This window comes from Ctenopharyngodon idella, chromosome 12 (assembly GCF_019924925.1).
Source record: "Ctenopharyngodon idella isolate HZGC_01 chromosome 12, HZGC01, whole genome shotgun sequence".
NCBI classification, from domain to species: Eukaryota; Metazoa; Chordata; class Actinopteri; order Cypriniformes; family Xenocyprididae; genus Ctenopharyngodon; species Ctenopharyngodon idella.
Window position 1 is genome coordinate 24,904,132 of NC_067231.1, and position 24,525 is coordinate 24,928,656.

Consider the following 24,525-nt stretch of genomic DNA (forward strand, 5'->3'; position numbering starts at 1 on the left):
GATTTTAATTCTGAAGTGAACTAATCCTTTAACGTTTGCTAGCTTTAGATACCATTATGATTGTTTCCAATTCCTGTACGTTCATAGTATTTCATAGTATAATTTGCTGAATTAACCATGCCATTTTAGCTTGCTTCTACAAGTCTGTGAGCCATGCATACAGTACAGTATGGAGCTGGTTATGTGATGTGAACATCAAAATGTATTATTTTGCAAATCATGCTCTATGGGAAAAGTGTTTTGAGGTCATAAACATAGTATTGTGCAAGGAAAAAGTCTTTATTAATCAATTATTTGCCCCATAATCATATTTTGTGTGAAAAAGAATACAAGTGTTTTGTGAATTGTATGTATAGGTACATTTTTGGAGTTTAAAAAAACATTTTGTTGAGGCACGTTTTTTCAATGAGCCTATGTTGAATTTATCCAACTTTCGTTAAAACACACACACACACACACAAAAAAAACTTCCTTGGTTACTTGTAGGCTGTAGCAGTAAAACTTGACCTGCCCACGCAGCTCAGAGTTTTCTACCAATTTTATATAACTCTCTGAATCCAAAAGTTCCTTATCAGTTCCTCTAGCACAGAGTACAACATTCAGGTATCATTCACTCCTGTTTCTTGATAACTAAGTATTTGGACACCCAACTTATTTGACCTTCTGCATTTTTTCCATACTGTATTGCAGGGACACAGAGTATGTTTACAGTCGGCTAGCTTAGCCTTGCGTAGCCTAGCACAGTGTTGACTGCACACGGGTGACGTTAAAAAAGTAAAGGAACCGGCACCGCCAAGTAGCATGTATCAGGTTGGCAGCACTAGAACAGAGGAGGCACTCAAGGCCCTTGTAAGAGGAGACACCATTGTTGGGGTACCGTGTCGGAGAAGGGAAGAAGGGATGATGAAATGAAAGAGTGGAATGAAGGGGGTGGCTGGCCCATCAGATAGCTTTCACCTTCTCAAAGAACAGCTCTTGGCTTTGAAAGGGCCACTCAAAGGTCACGGCCTTTTCAAGACTCAGAGCAGCATGGTTTGTGTTTGGATCTATTGTTTGACGCTGCCTTGTACGTCAGGCCTGCAGACGTCACGTATGCAGAGTGGACGGCTCTGTGAATTGCTCGCTTGTGCTATCTTCAGAGTACAGCATGGAGCGGCAACCTCATGTTGAGAAAGGTGTCTGCGTAGTCACATGGAGTTTCTTGATGAAGGTTAAAGAGATAACTATTGATTCTGTTCCTTAGGAACAACAAAAAGGTTAATGTTTTTCACGAAAGGTCAACCATGTTTACTCATCACACTAACACATTTTGTTTTATTTTATTTTTAGAATTGTTAATTTGTCTTGTGATATAGTATCTTTTGACAGAAATGTTCCCTCTGTCTTTGAGTCAGATAAGTGAAGCTCATGGAGTAGATGGTGAGGAGAGTGATATGTCAGATGTTGAAATGTGAAACTGATCTGCCTAATATAACGTGACATCACACCTGCAGCTGCTGTGACCAAACTCATTAAGGATCATTAAAGGTGTGAATGACATATGACACGTTTGTCTTTGTGTGCGTGTTAATTAAATGCCATGTGAAGATCCTACCAGGGTGTCTTCCTAAACAGGAATGATTCTAGTCACAAAAATGAGAATTCTGTTATTTACTCACCCTTATGGTGTTCCAAACTCAAATGAAAATACTTAATTATGTCAAGCCAATGTCATCTGTAAAACAAAGCATACACTTGAAGGATTAGTTCACTTTAAAATGAAAATTACCCCAAGATTTACTCACCCTCAAGCCATCCTAGCTGTATATGACCGATGCGTTTGTGTAAGAAAAATATCCATATTTAACAAGTTATAAAGAAAAATATCTAGCTTCCGCCAGACCCGCCTTCCATATTCAACTTACGAAAACGCCTTTTGAACTGCGAGAGTTTATTAATACTTTACTTTAATTAATACATTAATTCATCAAGGATACATTAAATTGATCAGAAGAAACAGTAAAGATTTCAAATGAATGCTGTTCTTTTGGAATTCATCGAATAATCCTGAAAAAAACGTATCACGCTTTCCATAAAAAGAAAAAATTTACATGAGCACAACTGTTTGCAACACTGATAATGATGAGAAAAGTTTCTTGAGCAGCAGATCAGCATATTAGAATGATTTCTGCAGGATCATGTGACACTGAAGACATTGGAAATTTAGCTTTGCCATCACAGGAACTTTAAAATATATTGAAACAGAAAGTTAGTTTAAATTGTAGTAATACTTCACAATATTACAGTTTTTACTGTATATTTGATCAATTAAAAACACAGTGTAAGGGTAGTGTAAGTCATTAAAACACTTTAATACAGCTCTCGTAATACTGTTTTAATGGTGATTTTTATTTTATTTATTTTTTAATTTATTTAATTTATTTGTTCTTTTTGGAGCCTGACAAATGTGGTACTGATGAAATAAAAGAGCTTCAAAAAACTCAACTTTCATGACTTTATGTTTTCGTTCTTCAACATTAATAAGTAAAAGGATACAGATTTGGAAAAACATGTCACTGAATAAATAATTTAAACGTTTGGGTGAATTTTTAATCTAAAATGTTTTAATAGAGAGTGAATGGGACATGACAGAAGATACACCCTGCTAAGGATCTTTAGTAAAGAACACATCTCTTTGCTCTACTCCTCTTTCCTTTCTCCTCTTCCTGCTATGATTAAGAGTCTATTCTCCCATAACCCTAACCATTGGAGCAGGATAGCCATCTGTCAGTGATATATAACTTGCAATGTATGTGTGAGAGTGTGTGACAGTATTACAGTGAGTTACAACCCTGCCTGTTTGTGTGTGTGTGTGTGTGTCTTCCCCCAGAGAGGCCCCTCTTCTACAGCTGCCCCCTCTTGCCGCCATTCTCCATCAGGCTAATAGCAACAGGTGTCTGAGACGGTCCACACCCGCCTCTCTGTAGCCATGACAACTAGCGTGTCATGGGGTGCCACACAATAAAGGGAGGGGATATAGTATCTGGAGGAGACATACACATAGATGTCAGTGCAAACACATTGCATTCATGCATGCTTTATCACCAGCATGCACACACATGCATCTCTATGGGTACACGAGCAAACAGTAACCTGCGCTTGATGAAGAAAGACATAAAGACAAATATCTGTCCACTGATCTTCAGCATGTCAGATGACAGTCTAAAGTCTGACTCATTCACCATGTGTGATTGCTGTCTTCAAATTAGCTAATTTTTGCTCACTCTTTAACCATATAGTGGCCTATGTGACATTCGGAAATACTAACTTATCTGTATGCATTAAGCGCAACAGCAAGATTAAGTAGGTTTTTTCATAATTTAAAAAAAAAAAATTTGATTTCAAAAAATATTTTATTATATATTCATTTTATATATATTATAATTAAAATAATAATAAAATATTGATTTAAATATTTTATATATATATATATATATATATATATATATATAATATATATATAATATTATATTATAATAATTTCTTGGATCCTTGGATCCTTGGAAAATCCTTGAATTTTCCACACACCTGTCATTTCCACTAAAAATTTTCCGCTAATTTCATTGTGTGCATGTTTCAGTAGTGCCAGGCTGGCGTTTTCATATCCCTGAGCTGTGAGAGTCAGGCTGACTTCAGTGGATTTGCCGCTACGGGTTTTATTTCCCAAGGTAACATTGTATGCCCTGTATTACATCACAGCTTTATCAGTGAGGGGAGTCATAGATGATGCCATGGGGAACCAAACTCTCTTATGATAAAACATGGCTGAGTTTACACACAACACAATGCCTGGATCAGTAATATGAACAGATCATATCGCTCTGTCTGCCTCTTTCAAGCTGTTGCATAATTGTGGGTCAATCTGACACCTCCTCATATCTGTGTCCTCATCATTGGCTTCATGTAACTGCGCAATCAGTAGCAGTCAGTAGCTCCTCTTTCTCTTTCGTTTCTCTGTCTTGTTTTTCTCTCTCTTGCTCTGTTTACCTGTCAGAGAGAGTAAAGTTTTATTCATTAAGAGGCTCAGCTTGTTCTCCCCCAGGGTTTATCCTGCTCAGTCAAAACAGAAAAACATTTGAAGCCATGTGGTTGATGCACGTTTCAAAAGTGCAGATCAACACCAAAACATTACTCAGTTTGTTTGAGCAAGGCAAAAATGCAACATTGCCTCAAACAATGATGTGAGTTTGGGGAAAAAACTATTTGCGTAAATAATAATGGAAGACAGGAGTCATTGGGAAATTGTGGTGCAGAAATCACACTCTTTAAAATGACAGAAAGCCACTGAATTTTATAGTATTTTGAAAATGGTTTCTCAAAGGTGCTAATATTACCCACAACACCTTATGCTACAGCAAAGGAGCTTATTTTTTTCAGTAATAAAAAATACTTGTTCAGTAATAGAAAAATGGTAACATATGCATAACACTGCAGTTTTTAACTGTATGAATCTAAAATTAAGTAATGGTGAATTTTAAAGTATTAAAATTTCCTGATCATTTACTCACCCCCATGTCATCCAAGATGTTTGTCTTTCTTTCTTCAGTCGAAAAGAAATTAAGGTTTTTGAGGAAAACATTCCAGGATTTTTCTCCATATAGTGGACTTCAACTGCTACCAACAGGTTGAACGTTGCAAATTGCAGTTTCAGTGCAGCTTTAAAGGGCTCTACATGATCCCAGACGAGGAATAAGGGTCTTATCTAGCAAAACAATTGGTTGTTTTCTAAAAAAATTAAATCAAAATTATATACTTTTTAACCACAAATGCTCATCTTGCACTAGCTCTGCGATGCGCCACGCATTACGTAATCACGTTGGAAAGGTCACGCGTGAAATACCGTGATGGGGAAAAAAACTCCATCTCATTTTCTCTTCCAACTTCAAAATCATCCAACATTGTTGCTTTACCATGCTAAACACTTGCTCTAGTTCCGCCTACGTCACGCGTGACCTTTCCAAGGTGATTACGTAATGCGTGGCATATCGCAGAGCTAGATAAGACCCTTATTCCTCGTCTGGGATCATTTAGAGCCCTTTGAAGCTGCAATGAAACTGCAACTTGAACCTTCAAGCCGTTGAAGTCCACTATATGGAGAAAAAACCTGGAATGTTTTCCTCAAAAACCATAATTTCTTTTCGACTGAAGAAAGAAAGACATAAACATCTTGGATGACATGGGGGTGAGTAAATTATCAAAAGTAATTGCTTTTGACATATTTAAACTTTTTTTCTGTGACCTTTCTGTGTTTGTTTGTAAATCTTTTGTCAAACATTTGAATAATAGGAAACATTTAATTTTTGAACAACCACAGATGAAAGTATCCAATTGACAAAAGCCTCACATTTAGTATGAAACATTCTAACATAAATCTCCTCTACATTTCTGGAGTACACTGAACCTGATCTCAGATTTTTTCGGGTTAAGGAGTCGCAACAGTTCAGTGAGTCCAGTGTCTGTTTGACAAAGAAGAATTTTTAGTATCCATCCTGCAGGAGCCCACACAAGCATCCCACCTCCTTTATGATACATTACGACCACTGCTGTGTTTTAATCAGTTGGATAGATCCCAATATTCACCTCCCTTTGCTGCTAATCTTCACCCCGTGGTTAATTGGTAACTCAATCCACCTGGATGACTTGGACTGTCGCCCCCAAACGACCGTGCCTTTCTTTGTACTTATTTAAATAACACCATATTGCTAATTGATTTCATGTCGGTGCATTAGCAGGCTGTTGCACAGACCCTGGCTGATCTTTGACGCCATTTAATATTTTACGACCCACACTCCGCTTTTAATTTTAGCACCCTTCATTCACGCATGGCTCGTTTTGTTTTTGTGCAACGACTCGGTGAGACCTTTCATATGAGCAGATGTGCTTGTTTCAGATAAGTGCGCTTCAGCATCATCTACAATGGCTAGTTCTGCCTTCTCAAACAAATGGGGGATCATTTGATTGCCATTTCATAAAGTATTGTGCACTGTAATGATGCCTAAAGGCTCTTTCAGTTCTCATGTCACCTTTATGAACGTATGAATTAGTCAGTGGACTAGTCGAGCAGTTAATGTCAGGCCAGGTGAATGCCCTCTGTCCTTTATGCAGGTGGAAACCAAAGATGGCTTTTCCGAATAACCTGCAGCCCTTTAATGGGGCCTCTTTTGCTCGCTCCTTTATTGCAGTAAGACTGAGAGGAGAGACCTCAGGAACAGACTGCTGGTTTCAGATGGTTGACCAGTGATTCTCATCAGTCACAGACAGGCTTGTGTTATCACCAGCATTGGGTGGCATTGTGGCACAGTTTAACAAGATTTAAGCTTTTTTAGACAAGTTAAAGGGCTAGTTCACCCAAAAATGAAAATTATCCCATAATTTACTCATCCTCAAGCCATCCTAGGTGTATGTGACTTTCTTCTTTCAGCCAAACACAGTCTGAGTTATATTAAACAATATCCTGGCTCTTCCAAGCTTTATAGTGGGACTGAATGGTACCATTCTGAATGGTCACTCTTTCACCAGAGCACGACTTGTATACGGCCATTACTGGAAGCCAGTGATTATAGTTTATAAAGTTGTAAATATGGATATTTTTCTTACAAAGAAGCGTCGCTTCGCTTTAGAAGGCCTTTATTAACCCCCTGGAGCCGTATGGATTACTTTTATGGTGGATGGATGAGCTTTTTTGGGCTTCAAAATCTAGGGTACCATTCAGTCCCATTATAAAGCTTAGAAGAGCCAGGATATTTTTTAATATAACTCTGATTGTGTTTGTCTAAAATCATATACACCTAGGATGGCTCGAGGGTGAATAAATTATGGGATAATTTTCATTTTTGGGTGAATTAACCCTTCAATGGATGATTTAAAATTTAAAAATCTCAATCCCAAATTTTGTTGATCAGAGGTTGCTTTTTTATTGTTTAGAAGAGGTAGTGGATGATTTATGGTACAGATGGTATCAGTAATTCCTTAGTAAATTAAATGTCCAAACTGAAATGAAAACAAATTAGACAATTGTTGGCATAGACAGACTATAAAGCTATAAATAAATGTGGATAAATGTGGAAAGCTAATTTTGTCTTTTTTTTTGAGAAATGTACATTTTTTGTTAAAAAGCAATTTCGAAGTGTCTTTTGATTGATTTCTTGAGATTTATTTATTAATATGTACTGATTGCTATACCATTTTTTTTTAATTTGTTTAATTATTTTAATTATTAATTTCAGAATAATTGACTTTTTTATGATCAGAAACATCAGATTTCAGAAAAAAGTTTCCATTTGCTCTCCTTTTAATTTAATTTCAATCCAGAAGGACAAATGAGACATTAAAGATTTCAACAATAATTTTCCCTGCAAGTTACAGTTTTGTTTACTTTTGATTTGTTCATTTGAATTTTGAAATTCAATTATATATAAATATACAGAATGGGGTCATCAATAATGTGTGTACAAAAACACGTTCTCAAAACAGATTTCAGCTACCTAAGTATATTTCATATAGGCTACTTCATAGCCTAGATAGAGTTAGCCTGTGGTCTCATCTGGACGTGTACTTACTGTTTTCCTGTTAACTCTTTTATCTCTTAATTGAATGGTTGCTTAGCAGCAGTCGAACGTCTTTTGGAAAGAGCTCTGTGACAGTGGCTTGTCTTTTCCATTGGTCCTCATGGTACATTGATTGTCATAGGGTTTATTTGCACAGGTATGATTAAACCAAAGCACCCAGGGACTCTAGCAAGAAAAGTAATTAAAAAACCAGTGGAAGATGAATATCTTTCTGCCCTACAGTGCATCTGATGTGCCTGTTAAGTTCCATGATGACACAGCTTTTCATGTCTGAGGGTCAAGCTATCTGTTAAAGATCATTGACCATTTTCACATCAACTCCACTGGACCCTTTATACAGTGGTGGCATTACATGAGAACATACAGTAGGTGTACACTACTGGCTTTTTTTAAGAGCAGGGACCATTTCAGGTGAGTGGAACCTGATCAGTGACCCAGTACTGATTACAGTGCGTCATTCTCTCGTGCCACGTAAACTATACTGGCACTGGTATCTTAAGAACATTAGGACTGGCCAAACTGCCACTCTACAGCTGTCACTGTGTGAATGATGAGATAACATAAACTCATGTACCATATGGCTGAGAGCACGATCACTGCACCCATCGTAAGTAAAACCCTCAGGAAAAACCACACATGGTGCAGGTACATCAAAACACGGACTGCTTCACCAATGAGGGTCAGTTCAATGCTGGATTTGTATGACGGCTAATATGCCACATGCTAGTCGAAGAGTTGAATCAACTCCACAGCAACTACATAAATGTTCAGAACCGTTCAGAAACTGAACACCGTTACTGACAATCATCATTTTGGCTGCGTGAGATTCTCCAGCTTGGAGAAGCAACCGAAGCACAAGCTGTTAAAGCTCCACCCTCTTCTGAAAAGGTCGGCTGGGAGCAGCAGCTCATTTGCATTTAAAGGGACACACACAAAAATGTTTTTGCTCACACCCAAATGGAGCAAATTTGACAAGCTATAATAAATGATCTGTGGGGTATCTTGAGCTGAAACTTCACAGACACATTCTGGGGACACCAGAGACTTATATTACATCTTGTGAAAAGGGGCATAATAGGTCCCCTTTAATGTTTTTGAAAGAAGTCTCTTATGCGTTTGAATTGTAGTGTATGTCTCTCTCTCTCTCTCTCCCTGCGTTTGTCTATGAAATAAACATAACGTAAGATATAAATATAAAACAGTAAATTAACAGTTTGTTCAATCCCTGGGACAGTTGCAATGAGGCATGGCCTGTTTGTCCTTTTCACCTTTTCTCCACCTTTCTAACGTCCATTTCCTCGCCCAGTCTTTTCTCCTTCCACTGTTTGTAGAGAGCGTCTGTATGTTTGAATTGCGCTCCACTATAATTGGCCTCTTTTAAAAGTCAGATCTCCTCTGCTGCATTTCAATTGCAAGGCTTCAAAGAGAAAGCTGTGTTTGTGTGTTTGAACGGGTCGTCAAATGATATGGGTGTATTTTCACGAGCCCCGACTGATTGGAACATTGGCTCTGCACCCCAAAGCCTTCCAGATCCCATAGGGTTCTTGAAACAACAAGATTCAGCCTTTTGCCTGCATCTGGAACCATCCATGGGCTCCTTTAAATGACGTTGACCTCCATCATCAGGACCATTTTTTTCCAAATGTAGATGTAAAAATGGAAACTAAATTAGGTTTGGTGTCTTCTATCATGATGCTCTTATCTCCTGCTTTTAAGCCACACTAGCCGTGTCTTTCATGTGGACCCATTATGATATTTCTATTTAGAGGTGTTGTTAGGACACTCTGTGTCACTATAACCGAAATAAATGGCCTTAGTAGTTAATGTGAGGTGATAGCTAGCTGTTTTTCCCAGTAAAGCATGTTGTCAGGCAGCGACTAAAAGGCCAAAATGGTTTTGATGTACACTCAGTATATGCAGTGCATATAAAAGCTTAAAACATGTAACCAGATGTAATACTCTTATTCATCTTTTTCTTTCCCTCCTTTTCAGATGGTGGTGTTGATGGACCCTATGGAAGATCCAGATGATATTCTTCGAGCTAATCGGTCCAGAGAGAAGACTTATATGTTTGATGTGGCCTTCGACTATACAGCCACGCAGGCAAGCTTGTTCTGTGTTTTTTTTTTTTTTTTTTGTCTGTGTATGTTTGCAAGGGCGGATCAGTTTGAAGCACATGTATATACAGACTTTAACATGCTTTATGTACTTACGCCTTTATGTGCATTTATGGCCTCAGTTAAACGTGTTTTAAATGTGTTTTCCTTAGGACGAGGTGTACAGATCCACCACTAAAGGATTGATTGAAGGTCTCATATCAGGCTACAATGCCACTGTTTTTGCCTACGGACCCACAGGTCAGTGCCTGTTCATATCTTGTGCTAAGCGATATTTATACTATATATTCTATATATAGGAACATAATAACTCAGAATCCAATCTGTTTAGTTACCATGGTCATTTCACTTTTTTGAATCTTAACTCAAGAATTAGGATCTTAAGTTTCAGTCATACAGCCCCTAATTATATCCTGATCATTATAATACACTCTTTTAATAGTGCCTATGAATTAAACTTCAGTAACAAATTCTAAAACTATAATGGTATAATGGTAACCGCACAGAGAAACAATATAATTGGAATCACTTTCAGAATGATTTTATCCAGCTGATGAACGATAAAAACATTGAGAGGCAATCAGAAAAACATCATGCTTTTATGAGCTAGAGCATTTAAAGTGACAGACAAGCAAGCGCTTAGAATAAACAAAACCATATCATCCACTGGTGTGGACGCTAATATAGTTATCTTTATTGTTATAGCTATCTTTATAGTTATCGTTCTCGGCTGATAGCCAATAGTGTGAAAATGTGCTTTTATCGGCCAATACCGATTATTGGCCGATATATCGGTGCATCTCTACAATAAAGTGAAGAGAGTGTGGGAGATAAAATCAAATCAGCAGTTTTTTTTTTGTTTGTTTTTTTTAAGTATATTTAAATATTATGTGAAACCACAGCAATGGCATGAACACATTGTTGACATCCGCAGTGGCCAGATTGCCAAAGTAGTAAAAATCACAGACACTTAGGCACGACTAGGACACACAGATTATCACCCTGATCTTCTTTCTTCCTGCTTAAGGAACAGCTTCAATCAACAAAGTCACATGCACTGATTCTACAAAGAGACCACAGTGCCAACTATAACACATAATGATTTATTGATGTTTCCAAATACAATTTATATGTATTATATGTTCACCTAGCTCACTGAATTCCATGACAGCTGTCAAGAACACATTATTGGGTAATATTTCACCCTTTTTTATGCTCCTTTGAATTTAATAAAAGTTCCTGGAGAGCATATGTCTGTGTGGTTCTTGTGCGCCCGCGTGCTCTAATCTGTCCTCGGAGTGACTTTTACTGACTGTTCCTGTCTGTGGCCATGGCTATATAAAGCTGTGCTCAGCCTGACGGGGGTAAAATCCACCTGTAAACATTGTTTCACTCACTATGACTCATCTCACACCTGTGCCTTGTTTATGTCATGCTGATGAACATATGCTAATTATCTACAATTATTTCACATTCATTAAAAGAGAGCTAGGCCTGGTCTGTCACAGACGACATGAAACAAAAAATTGTACTAAATGCAAGTAATAAAATGCAACTGATTGATAAAGGTCTATGTTTGATGTTTAAGCACATTTTATTTTTTTTGTAGTATTTTAAACAATTTAAGTTTCGTATTGGGTCACTATTTATTTTATTATTTTATTTTATTAATGATGGTAAATTGTGGTCCTATTAAGCACATGTATGTGTTTACAGGTTGTGGGAAGACTTACACCATGCTGGGAACAGACAGAGAACCTGGTATCTACGTTCGCACATTAAACGACCTATTCAAAGCCATCGAAGAAACCAGCGATGACATGCAGTACAGTGTCTCGATGTCCTACTTGGAGGTGAGATCTTCATTTGGTTGCTAAATAGGATTTTATCAGCCACTTGTTGTTGTTTTTTTTGCTCCAATATCACCTGGAGGTTCGATACAGACCTTGTAAAGATACCGTTACCTTACTGCTATGCTAAACGCACATAGTAAAGTAAATTGCCCTCATTCAGTTTCAAACACTTTAAAAAAGGGTAACAGCTTAAGTGTTATGTGATAAGATAATTATCAGGCCCGTGAGGAGCGACTGAAAGCATGTCTGTTTATCAGATCTGTTTGCGTGAGGGAGGGGTAATCTTGTCGGCTTAGCGACTATCTCAGCATCTTTGATTACGGTGATGTTGTATTGATACGAGACAGCTTGTTCCCCTACTGAGTTGTTTTCTCAAACCAAGTTTACTCATAACAAATACATGCATCCTTGATCCCCTCTTGCGCTAACATGGAAACAAATCACTATGCTTTTATGCGACTATCCAAGTAATGTATAGATCTATTATTGATGACTCTGTCACACTTACAAGCCTCTAACCGTCCTTCCCCCCATGTGTTTATTCATCCATGTATCTTGTATCTTGTTTACAATCGTTTTATAATTGTCTCAAGCACTGTGTCCTAACCAGGCACCACACTTTGTTACATTCAGTGTAGACAGACTACATTTTTATCGATGAAACTTGTCACATTGTGCCTGGTTAGGACACACTGCAAGGTTCAAGTACATACCAAAAGAAAAGGACAGTCAATTGGATTTTTACAAAAGACCAGAAGTGATTGTTCTATAATAAAAGGTTAAATATACAGCTCCTACAGTGGTGTTTGAACACCGTGTGCTTGGATATTGCAGCACTATCACCATTGTAAAGGTGAAATAACACATTGTCAAGCATCACTGCCAGACACTATACAATAGAAATGCTGCTGAACAGACTTTGATTGACAAAATGAGCAGTGAGACTGTCGACAAAGAATGTGAGACAGTGTGAGATGAAAAAAAGACACTGAGAATTGAAGTGATGCTCCTGTCAGCGCGAACATGTGATCTCAAGTGCACGTGCATCTGCTGTTAAAAACAGGACAAGGCTATTGAGTTTGAAGGCTAAACTGGAGCATTGGGAGATAAAACTGCAAAAAAGATTTACATTGAAGGAGGTACCCAAGTCATATCTAAAAAGCAGAATATCATATAGACATGAGAGTGAGCTCTTTTGACTTAACCACCTTGCAACACCCTGGAAACCACTCATAACACACTAGCAACCACACAGCTGCATGGCAATCACTCAGAATTTCTAGTAACTGGGTAGCAACACCTTGGGAGCAATTCATAGCACTATAGCATTGTGGTAGCAAGTTTTACATGGGTACATCTCACATTTTCTTCAGAAAATGTAAATTTGTCTGAGACAAACGTGCACAGACAAACATACCCTATATCTTACCATTTTTATTGGCATACTAGCATACTCTTCACTGCTAGATGTAAACTATATGTAAAGAAATGGTAAATGCAGTATACAGTACGTTGCTGAATATTTCAGTAGTATGCTTTTACAGTGTGTACAGTACCTGTCAAAAGTTTGGAAAATTACAATTTTTTTAATGTTTTTGAAAGAAGTCTCTTATGCTCACCAAGGCTCAAAAATACAGTAAAAACTGTAATATTTTGAAATATTATTACAATTTAAAATAATTGTTTTCTATTTTAATACATTTAAAAAATGTAATTTAGTCCTGTGATGACAAAGCTGAATCTTCAGTGTCACATGATCCTTCAGAAATCTTTCTGCCGCTCAAAAAACATTTATTATTATTATTATTATTATTATTATCAATGTTGAAAATGGTTTTTGCTGCTTAAAATTTTTATGGAAACAATGATACCATTCAAACATTTGTGGTAAAATAAAAAAAAAATAAAAAAGAGAGAGAGAGAGAGAGAAATTAATATTCATCAAGGATGCATTAAATTGATCAAAAGTGACAGTGAAGACATTTATAATGTTACAAAAGATTTCTGTTTAATAAATGCTTTATTAAATTCTCTCTATATATAAATATAAATATATATATATATATATATATATATATATATATATACATATATATATATATATATATATATATATACATCAGTACTAATATATATGTGTGTGTGTGTGTATGTAAAATAAACACACACACATTGTAAAAGCATATAATTAATATATATGAATTATTACTGATACTTATTACCAATACTTATACTTATTGCCAATATAATACATTGCACATATATAAATAAAACATTATTATTATAATTTTATCATAAATATTTTTTTAAATAAAACTGCATGCATTCACATACACACATGCTCAATATCAGCAAGGGTGCATTAAATTGATCAAAAGTGACAGTGAAGACATTTATAATGTTACAAAAGATTTCTATTTAATAAATGCTTTATTAAATTATATATATATATATATATATATATATATATATATGCACACATACATTGTAAAATCATATAATTAATATATATGAATTATTACTGATACTTATTATCGATACTATATAATACATTGCACAAATATAAATAAAACTATTTCATTATTATTTTATCAGAAATGTTTTTTTTTTAAATAAAACTGCATGCACTCGCTCACACATACTCTCAATATGCTCAAGCATCAACACATACACGTAAACACAGAACTGTTTGACTTCTTTAGGTTAAAGGGGTGTTTGGGATGTGCAGACCTATGAGTAAGCCACTCCGTCCACACAGGGAAAGAGCAACCTTCAGTAAATAGCACAATGCTCTCCTGTCCTCCGCTTTTCTTACACCTTCGCATTAAAACTCCTGTTTACTTTGGGCCGTTCAGATGCTCAAGGGGATGCTTCCCTGGAGAGAACACGTTTTTATTCTCGGCTTCTGTGGTTTCGGTTCAGACCTCCCGGTTTATCCTTTCACTTTTTACTCTTTCCATCCATCTACATCTATAGCAGGTCTTCTACTCTTCCTCTGTCAATGGCTTCTTTTCATACCATCAGCGTCACCCTAAAATTATCACATGCTTACGGCACATCACAGTGACCTCACTGACAGTGATGAAATATTAAGTTCGAGACAACTTAATGTGAGAGCTTTTGAGGCGACCGCAGATGGCGCTCAGGATGTGGCCTTGTTCTAAACCGGGTTGAATGAAGCTTATTGAAATATTAAATCCCACATTCATCTCTCCACTAGCATCCAGAAAGTACTGTATATGACAGTTTATGCTACAGATTCTGGATTTTGATTGAATGAAACATTCCAAAGTGTGGATTACTTTTGAAATTAATTTATTATTGGTTTAAGGAAAAAGTCTGCACATTAGCATTTGCAGTGAAACCTGAAAAGTGTTGTGAGATGAATTCATGTACATGTGGTTACTGGTTGACTTCAGACCATTGACGTAATGAAAATGTAATTCACCATGACCGCGCTGTGTGCTAAATGTTCAATAATTCAATGTTTTTTTTGTCGATAATTCCTTTTAAATTTCACAAATTATAGTATTTGTCCATGTGCTCAACTAGCATGATACTAGCAATGGAAAGGTCACAGATGGCACGTTCTGATATTTATGCACTGCAAGTCAGCTCAGATAAAAGCATCTGTCAGATGCATGAATGTAAATGTCAAACGCATTATTGTTCATGCATAAACAATGATGGTAATCTTGAAATCTAAGCATGGTCTTTATTCTTGTGTTCCAGATCTACAATGAGATGATAAGAGACTTACTGAATCCATCATCTGGGTTCCTGGACTTGAGAGAAGACTCAAAAGGAGAGATACAGGTCGCAGGAATCACAGAGGTCTCCACTATTAATGCAAGAGAGGTTAGTTAGACATGTTATTGAGACCCAATTGTTACATTGCATTAGCATTTTGAAAAACAAACTTTTTAAAAGTAAATACTGATAAATTCCGCCACTAGATAATAAAATATAAAAAAGGTAATTGCGACTTTTTATCTCACAATTCTGACTTTTTTTCCTCAGAATTGAGAGATTTAAACTCGCATTTGCGAGTCATAAAGTCAGAATTGCGAGATGATAGGTCCCAATTCTGACTTTTTTTCTCGCAATTGTGAGTTTTTATCACGCAATTCTGAATGTAACTCGCAATCCTGACTTTTTTTTTTTCAGAATTGTGAGATATAAACTCACAATTGCATCTTATAAAGTCAGAATTTTGTGATATAAACTCAAAATTCTGAGAAAAAGTCAGAATTGCGAGATATAAACCCGCAATTGCATCTTATAAAGTCAGAATTGCGAGATATAAACTCACAATTCTGTGAAAAAACTTTTTTCCTCACAACTGGACATTATAACACGCAATTGCGAGTTTATATCTTACAATTCTGACTTTATATCTTACAATTCTGACATTATGTCATGCAATTCTGACTTGATATCACACAATTCTGACTTTTAACTCTCAATTCTGAGAAAAAAAAGTCAGAATTGTGAGATAAAAGCTCGCAATTACCTTTTTTTTTTTTTTTATTTCATGGTGGAAACAAGCTTACATAGATACAGTACTTACATAGTCAGTGCTGGGGAATGTTAATTTTAAAAACTATGTATATACATATGTTGCATACATAACCAAAAGGCAACATAAGACATTAATTTCCCCCCAAAAATGTAAAAAAAAAAAAAAAAAAAAAAAAACAAGTCGCTTTTGTCACTTCTAGATGGCTGGGACTGTCTTCTAAAAATATGTGCATTAATATTTAAATAAGTCAGTTAATACTATGATGCTTCATTGAAAAAAATAACCGGTATTGTGGTGAATATTTAAATATCATATTGTTTCTTTTGAAATGCATGTTAATTGTGACATGTTGCCCTTAACGTTGGTCCTACTGTAATAAAGAAATATTTATGTTTTAAAGTTACAGTACCTTTTAATAGTTTGGGGTCAATAAGGTTTTTTTCTTTCTTTTTTTTCTCAGCAAGTTTGCATTAAATTGATCTAAATTGACAGTAAGGCCATTTATGTTTCAAAAGATTTCTATTTCAAATTATTGTTTTTCTTTTCAGCTTTCTATTAATTAAAAAATCCTTATAAAACACATCACGGTTTTCACATAAAGCAGCATGAATGTTTTCAACATTTATAAGAAATGTTTCCTGAGCACTAAATCAGAATATTAGAATGATTTCTGAAGGATCATGTGACACTGAAGACTGGAGTAATGATGCTGAAAATTCAGCTTTGCCATCACAAGAATAAATGACATTTTAAAATATATTAAAATAGAAAACAGCTATTTTAAATAGTAATAACATTTCACAATATTGCTGTTTTTACTGTATTTTTTGATCAAATAAATGCAGTCTTGGTTAAAAAAAAATCCTTCCGACAAACTTTTGAACGGTAAAGTGTATAAATGTAGTTGAATACAGCTGGATGGTGAGTTTTCTCCTCTTTTTTTCCTCTCTCGCTCAGATCATGGAGTTGTTAGTGAAGGGAAACAAGCAGAGAACTCAAGAGCCGACAGCAGCCAATCAGACATCTTCTCGCTCTCACGCTGTGCTGCAGGTGGCCGTGCGCCAACAGAGTCGATGTCGAGACATCCTGCAGGAAGTGCGATTTGCACGACTCTTCATGATCGATTTAGCAGGATCTGAACGGGCTTCACAGGTATGATGTGTTTGCGTGTGAGGAGGCGGGATATGTGTAGGTGTGAGACATAAAGGTCTATTCATCATTCAGAAGTTACGTAAAAGCGCAGTTGGTGAGCTCGGTCGTACGTCCATAAATTTGATAATCATTAATATCAAAGCTATCAATCTTTCTTCTTACATAAAAGCTGGCACAGTTGGCTCCAAATATATTCAGAATCATAAATCAGCCAGTGACGAGGGAACAGTTCCAAGAGTGATTTAACTATCAGTGATAAACTTGGAGGGAAATGAACCCTGTCGAAAATGGAAAATATTAGTTGAATACTAAATACATTATGATGCATGAGACCCCTCCACCAGTCCAGTCAGGTATTTTTTGATGAAAGACGTGTGAATCATGTTTTATATTAAAGTGTCATTTCCACTCACAGCATGAGACTGGAAGATATTACACGAGAGAACTCATTTGAAGAGCGTGCCATGTATTTGCCATGGAAACAGTTAAAAATCACTCAAGCACCCTGTGGGTTTAAACATGCATGTGACATGGCACAAAAGCAGATCACGTTGTTTCTGGTTATGGGGTATTGTTGCTCAGAAACATGAGTGGTTGTTTGTTCTCTATTGATGAGGATGACAAGCCTGTTGCACAACTATTCAGAGAATGAATGAGACATACGAGAGCACCCCCTGCTGGACACTTTAACAGACTTCCTAACCCACATGCAGTCGGTCAGTTTAACATCTTTGTGCAATAACTACTGTTTCCACTTTCAGACACAGAACAGGGGTCAGAGGTTAAAAGAGGGCGCTCATATCAACCGTTCTCTGCTGGCGCTGGGGAACTGCATCAATGCTTTGAGCGAAAAGAATGGCAACAAATACGTCAACTACAGAGACAGCAAGCTCACGCGATTGCTCAAGGTAGATTCTTCATGAACAGGGACACTCATGGGATATTTTTCTTGATTTTGGTTGTCTTACTGGGGTTTTCTCATGTCTGCAGGATTCTCTGGGAGGAAACAGTCGGACGGTGATGATTGCTCACATAAGCCCTGCATCTCTAGCCTTCGAGGATTCACGAAATACCCTGACTTATGCCGACCGTGCCAAAAGCATCCGCACACGGGTTAGTTTGACACATGATAAAATAATAGGCAACCTAGTAACCTGCTTACACAACTGTTCTAAAGTTTTGGAGTCAATAAGATTTTAGGATGCTGTTGTTTTGAAAGTTCTCTGCATCCACAAAAATATTAAGCAGCACAACTGTTTTCAATATTGAGAATAATAAGAAAAGTTTCTTGAGCACCAAATCAGCATATTAGAATGATTTTTGAAGGATCATGTGACACTGAAGACTAGAGTAATGATGCTGAAAATTCAGCTTTGTCATTACAGTAATAAATTACATTTAACAATATATGAAAATAAAAAAAAATAAAAATTATATTGTAGTAATATTTCACACAAACACTCACACACTATATACAGTTGCAATCAAAATTATTCAACCCCCTTAACCTGCAAGACATTTTGCTGCTGTGAACAAAATTTTATGAAGACAATTCATCTAAGTCATCAGCAAACTATTATACAAAGTTTATTAATACAAATTTGAGTGATTCCGAGGATGTTAAGTTGATGAAAAATCAAAAAAAAAAATCAAACTGGCTCTAAACATACGTGTACAAAATTATTCAACCCCCAAAAGTCAAATTTTGTGCAGAATCTTTCATTCTTTATAACCTCCAATAAACACTGCCTGTGTGTGTGTATATATATATATATATATATATATATATATATTACACACACACACACACACACACACATACCTACTCACACAAAAAGTGGCTAGTACAAAATAACAAGAAGCAGGAAGAGAAACAGAACAGTTGACAGACAATAAAGAGCTAAAATAATGGGGTTTTAAATTACAGCAATAATCCGTGCTTTGCTTTTGGTGTTGTTTTGATTGACAGTGTTTTGGTTGTAATTGAGATTGACAGGAGTGAAAGTGAAAAGTGAACAACACACAGCAGGGCATACATACACAAATACACACATCCATGCTACTCATGCAGACTGTTATGTTAAAGCTTGTGATAGTCTGCCTTAGATTGTTGTTTTTTGGTGACACATTTTTTGATGGCAACTGTTTGGTGAGGATTTTGATGACAATGTTATATTTTACTCTTCCTGTGCAGGTAAAGAGAAACCTGTTGAATGTGTCCTATCACATCGCCCAGTACACCAGCATCATCTCTGACCTGCGCAGCGAGATTCAGCGGCTGAAGAAAAAGATAGCAGACCAGGCCAGTAGACAACTCAACCCGGACAGAACAGACATCCGCCATGTTCAAGGTAACATCAGAAATCATATTTACCATTGATGTCACCTCGAATTTACTTTGAATTCCCAACTTTTATTTTATTTTATTTTTGATTACATGATTTTTTTAATTGATTCTATTCTATTCTGTTTGATTATTTTCTGACTGATTCTGGTCTTCTCTGTTGTAATAGATTATTTTCTGTTCAATTAGATTAGTTTCTGTAATTAGATTCTTTTTCTGTTTAATTAGTTCATTTCTAATTGATTATATTGTATTCAAATATATTATTTTCTGTTTGATTACATTATTGTTTCTGTTATATTCTGGTGTAAATTATAATTTGTTTAAAGGGTTCTATTCTTATAGATAATTTTCTGTTTGACTTTGATTCTTTCTAATTGATTCTGTTCTAATAGATTTTTGTTGTTGTTGTTTTTTAGATTATTTTCTAATTGATTCTATTCTAATACATTATTTTCTGTCATTAGATTTTTTTCTGTTTGATTACATTTTGAATCAATTCTTTTGTATTCTATTCTAATAGATTATTTTCTGTTTGATTAGATTATTTTGTAAGTGATTCCATTCTTATAGATTAATTTCATTTTTTCAATTTTTGATTCTTTTCCTCTTGATTCTTTTATATTCTATTCTAATAATTTATTTAGTTTGGTTAAATTCTTTTTTAATAAATTCTATATATATATTTAATATATTATTTTCAGTTTGATTCGATTCTTTTCTGTCTGATTAGATTATTTTCTAATTGATTCAGTTCTATTTTATTCTAATAGATTATTTTCAGTTTTATTAGATTATTTTCTAACTGATTCCATTCAATTCTATTCTAATAGATTATTTTCTGTTTGGTTAAATTATTTTCTGTTTGATTAAATTAGTTTTTGTTCAGTTAGATTATTTTCTTAGTGATTCTATTCGTAAGGATTCATTTCTGTTTGATTTTGATTCTTATCCTCTTGATTCTATTCTGTTCTAATATATTATTTTCAGTTTGATTTGATTCTTTTCAGTTTGATTAGACTATTTTCTAATTGATTCTGTTCAGTTCTGTTCTAATAGATTGTTTTCTGTTTGGTTAGATTATTTTTCTCTAGATTAGATTCTAGTCTATTCAGTTCTGTTAAATTTATTCTCCGTTCTTTTTTAAATTAGATGAGTAATCTCATAACATTATTGTTCTCTGTTTGCCTGTAGCGGAGGTGCAGGCTCACTCTTCTCAGCAGAGCCGGGCTGAGATGGACCAACTGCGGGAGCAGCTGATCGATGCGTTTAGACAGCAGATGGACATCAGGAAGCGTCTTATGGAGCTGGACAACAGCAACATGGAAATCCAGATAGACACATCCAAACACCTGCTGACAATCGCAGAGTGAGTCTTTATTCTGCACAACTCAAACCATCTGATTTTGAACATCACCAATTGTTTTATCGTTTCAGACCTAACAAACTTTCTTTTGTGAATTGTTTTGTTTGAAAAGTGAGCTTGTGCTATCTTTCTTTGAAATAAATGCTTGGTTTGAAATTTTGTTATTGAAATATAGTCTGTCTCCATCTAGCTGGGAGCAAGAGCGCTTTATGAGAAGAAAGAAGTGGCAGGGGGAGAGAAGGAAGGAGACTTTTAATAAGGATGAAAGCGAAAAAGACTCAGACTCGCCAGAATCTTTGCCTGACAGCACAGAGACACAAGAGGTGGCCATTGCCAGAGAGAACCTCGTCACACTCATGACTGAGCAGAAGAAAATACAAAAACAGAAGGTAATGTCGTTAGTAACCACTAGAGGGCAGATCAACACCTCAGAAACTCATAGTCCAGCCCTGGACCAATAGTCTGGTTAATTTTAGCAAATCAATTAGTTAATAGGTACTTGGGTATTAATAGGTATCTTATGTATCTTTATGTTTAATTCTCTAGTGAAATAAATAAAAGAAACTATTTAAAATGTTTATGATTTGCAATATGTCGTACAGTTTTACTTCAAAACAAAGTTCCTACAGTCCAGTAATTTTTTGTGATTTTAAAAAATGATAAATTATTTGTTTGCGAGGCATGTCTATCATTACAGCCAAGATGAAGCTACTGTATGAAATACTTAATGTTGAAATGGATGAAAATATTCACAAGACATTAGCTCTTTATCAAAACGTAGTAAACTACCTACATAGGTTCCTGTCTTTTAAGGCAGCATCCTAAACAACTCATTTGGAACACTCTGCATAGGCACTGCATTCTGGGATTACCTTTTGGACTGAGACTTCTCATAAGCAGAGATAAATTGTACATGACTAGCAGTGTTAATAAAGCCACTCATCACAGTAATTGACCATAGTCCCCCTGTTCTCTTTAGGCTGGATTGGAGCAGCGCCTGGCAGAGCTGAGAGAGAAGGCTCGACGTCTCGAAGAGCTTCTCCCCCGCCGCGTGAGCTCAGAGGAGCAGAGGGAAGTGCTTTGCCTCCTCTGCAAGGTCCACGAGCTTGAGATCGAGAACGCAGAGATGCAGTCCAGCGCGCTGCTCAAGGACAACGTGATCCGACAGAAAAACGTGGTAGTGCAGCGTTTTGAACAGCACAGACACCTCTGCCATGAGATTATACAGCAGCAGCGGCAATTTATCGATGGTGAGTCATTCGCAGGAATAAGAAATGGCACAGAAATCTCAGCCAGAGATGAATCAGGCCGAACTGTTGCAGTAAAGTTTTCCAAATGATGCAATATGAAAAAGTGTTCAAACAGAAATAGTTATTTTTGTAAATGGGAATGAATGAATAAATATATATTTTTAAATATACACTACATATATAGTTATGAAAAATTAAGGTGAATGATGATTTTGCAGATCACAGTCTTCTAGTCCCTCCTCATCTTCAAGAGCTGTATGAGATGTACATGAAGGAAATGGATGAGAAGAACTTGGACAGAGTTGTGGCCCTGGATAAGTTCACCATTCGTACTCTTAAGGTACATCAAGCAGGCATTTTTTTAAGATTGAAAGGCAATATGAAATTCTGAATACACATTGCTGCTCTTAATGTGCACAATGTATCAGTGCACATTATTCCCAAAATACTAAATCCTGCCTAATATTTTAATTGTCTTGGAAATGCATCATAATGTGACAGTAAAATGAGTTTCATGTTGACTTTAAAAGCTCTTTAAGAGAAGGACATGATAAAATAAAGAAAGAGACTAGTCATGAACAATATTTTCTGACATATATCTCTTTAGGAGGGTTCCCTGCCCAAGATCACCCTCCCCAGTAGAGGTCGTGACCCCTTGCAGGAGATGGATTCAGACCAAGAGAGTGTTCGCACATTGGGCTCGGACAACAGACAAGGGCGGACAAAACTGAGGAGACACACGCTGCCTCCGATTCTCCCAGAGCCTGATGGGTAAGAAGAGCTCTAAGCAAAGTCATTTTATACACTTTTGACATTTCCCTCCCTATACAAAATTGATATTTTCCTTGTATGGAAACCTTTAATGGCTAAAAATATTCTGTGAATGTGAAAATAAAAAGAATCTGGAAAAATCTGCTTTCACAACTACATTGCAGACATTAAGAGAACTGTAATAGTGTTAAAGGGGTCTGAATTTGTTCACATACTGTAACTTATAAGCTAAAATTCTTCTCCTGTCCACACAGAGACCGAGTGTTTAAGAGCAGTCACAAACAGATGAAGAACTCTGTAGTAATGACTCCCCCACCCATTCACATCAATGGCCAGGGCAACAGAGAGGTGAGCTACTTGGTATGAACATTAGTTCTTCTAGCTACAGATTATACACTAATGTTCAAAAGTTTGTGTTCAGTGTGAATTATTATTTTATTTTTATTTTTTTTTTTTTTTTAAGAAATTACTTTTATTCAGCAAGAACACATTAAATTGATCAAAAGCATAGACTGTGAAAAAAGATGGAGGACTTCCTTCCACTGTAGAAAAATAAAGCCAAAATATCCCAGAAACGCTCATTGCCGATTACGTCATTTGGAGCTCGGGTCTGCGCAGTAGTGATCCTGAGGTGGAGCCTCTGCGGTATCAAGGGCCCACCCTAGTCTCACATAGCCAGACCTTCAGACTGATGGCAGAAGGTCTGGACTCTATCGCAGCTTTCATTCGCCAGAGACCACCCAAGAGGACATTTGACTGACATGTCATGCAACCACAGTTTGTTTTATTCTGCGTCATGTTTAAGGGCGTGAAAATGTCAATGTCCCTACAATGTCCCTTTGTCTCTACAATGTCCCTAAAGTCGATGTCCAGACTGGCATGCATCTAATAAATTATTCATTCAAGAAGTTGTGCAAGTTTACTGCAACAATGGAGCCGCAAACTTCACATACTTTTGAAAATCCAGCTTTTAGTTGATCGTGGAAAGCGCTCATTGTCACAGTTGTATTTTGTAAACACGACCGCATTCTTCTTCCATGAGGGGGTTTGGCGTCACGGCATTTGTTTCCAGGCGGACACACATGTCTCTCGGACATCCTGTAGAATGTCCTGAAGTGTTTCCAGTTAAGTGTGCCATATGCATCAGATGTTCAGCCAATGGTCCGTGGGCCTGACGTCTGAGGCTGAGTGTGGGTCCTGCCCATATTTCCCGCTTCTGCAAACTCAGTCACAAGCACAGCTGTCAATCATGACGTTACACCCCATTTTTATATGATCAAATATCTAACTAAAACTAAACTAATTGGAAAAATGAACACTTGAACATTTGTCAGCATGATAAGAACTTACTAAAATAACAGAAAACATCTTCGGAAAAAAATATTTCGAGCATAATTTTTTAGTTTGGCTCATGTCCCATTCGATTACTTGGAGTGGGCGGGGTTTATGACCTATACTGATCCTGTTTTGGCTTCTCTTTCAGGACGTGTGTGGCACACTTGATCAAAAGTGACAGTAAAGACATTTATAATGTTATAAAAGA

At 36.3% G+C, this 24,525-nt stretch overlaps 1 protein-coding gene across 9 annotated transcripts in view; it reads left to right on the forward strand.

Moving 5' to 3' along the window:
• kif19 (kinesin family member 19) overlaps positions 1-24,525 on the forward strand; it is a 44,646-nt gene that overhangs the window by 15,347 nt on the left and 4,774 nt on the right. For 2 of the 9 annotated variants that reach the window (XM_051913729.1, XM_051913730.1), the window contains exons 3-16: positions 9,600-9,710; positions 9,877-9,964; positions 11,441-11,577; positions 15,310-15,435; positions 17,057-17,251; positions 18,013-18,159; positions 18,242-18,364; positions 19,446-19,602; positions 20,790-20,964; positions 21,137-21,350; positions 21,941-22,211; positions 22,430-22,551; positions 22,819-22,982; positions 23,237-23,342. In XM_051913729.1, coding sequence (XP_051769689.1) covers positions 9,600-9,710; positions 9,877-9,964; positions 11,441-11,577; positions 15,310-15,435; positions 17,057-17,251; positions 18,013-18,159; positions 18,242-18,364; positions 19,446-19,602; positions 20,790-20,964; positions 21,137-21,350; positions 21,941-22,211; positions 22,430-22,551; positions 22,819-22,982; positions 23,237-23,342 — 2,136 coding nt within the window. Of the gene's footprint in view, positions 1-3,630; positions 3,708-5,062; positions 5,222-9,599; positions 9,711-9,876; positions 9,965-11,440; positions 11,578-15,309; positions 15,436-17,056; positions 17,252-18,012; positions 18,160-18,241; positions 18,365-19,445; positions 19,603-20,789; positions 20,965-21,136; positions 21,351-21,940; positions 22,212-22,429; positions 22,552-22,818; positions 22,983-23,236; positions 23,343-24,525 lie in introns of those variants that run through there. The other 7 variants (XM_051913732.1, XM_051913733.1, XM_051913734.1 and 4 more) reach the window with 5 other exon arrangements.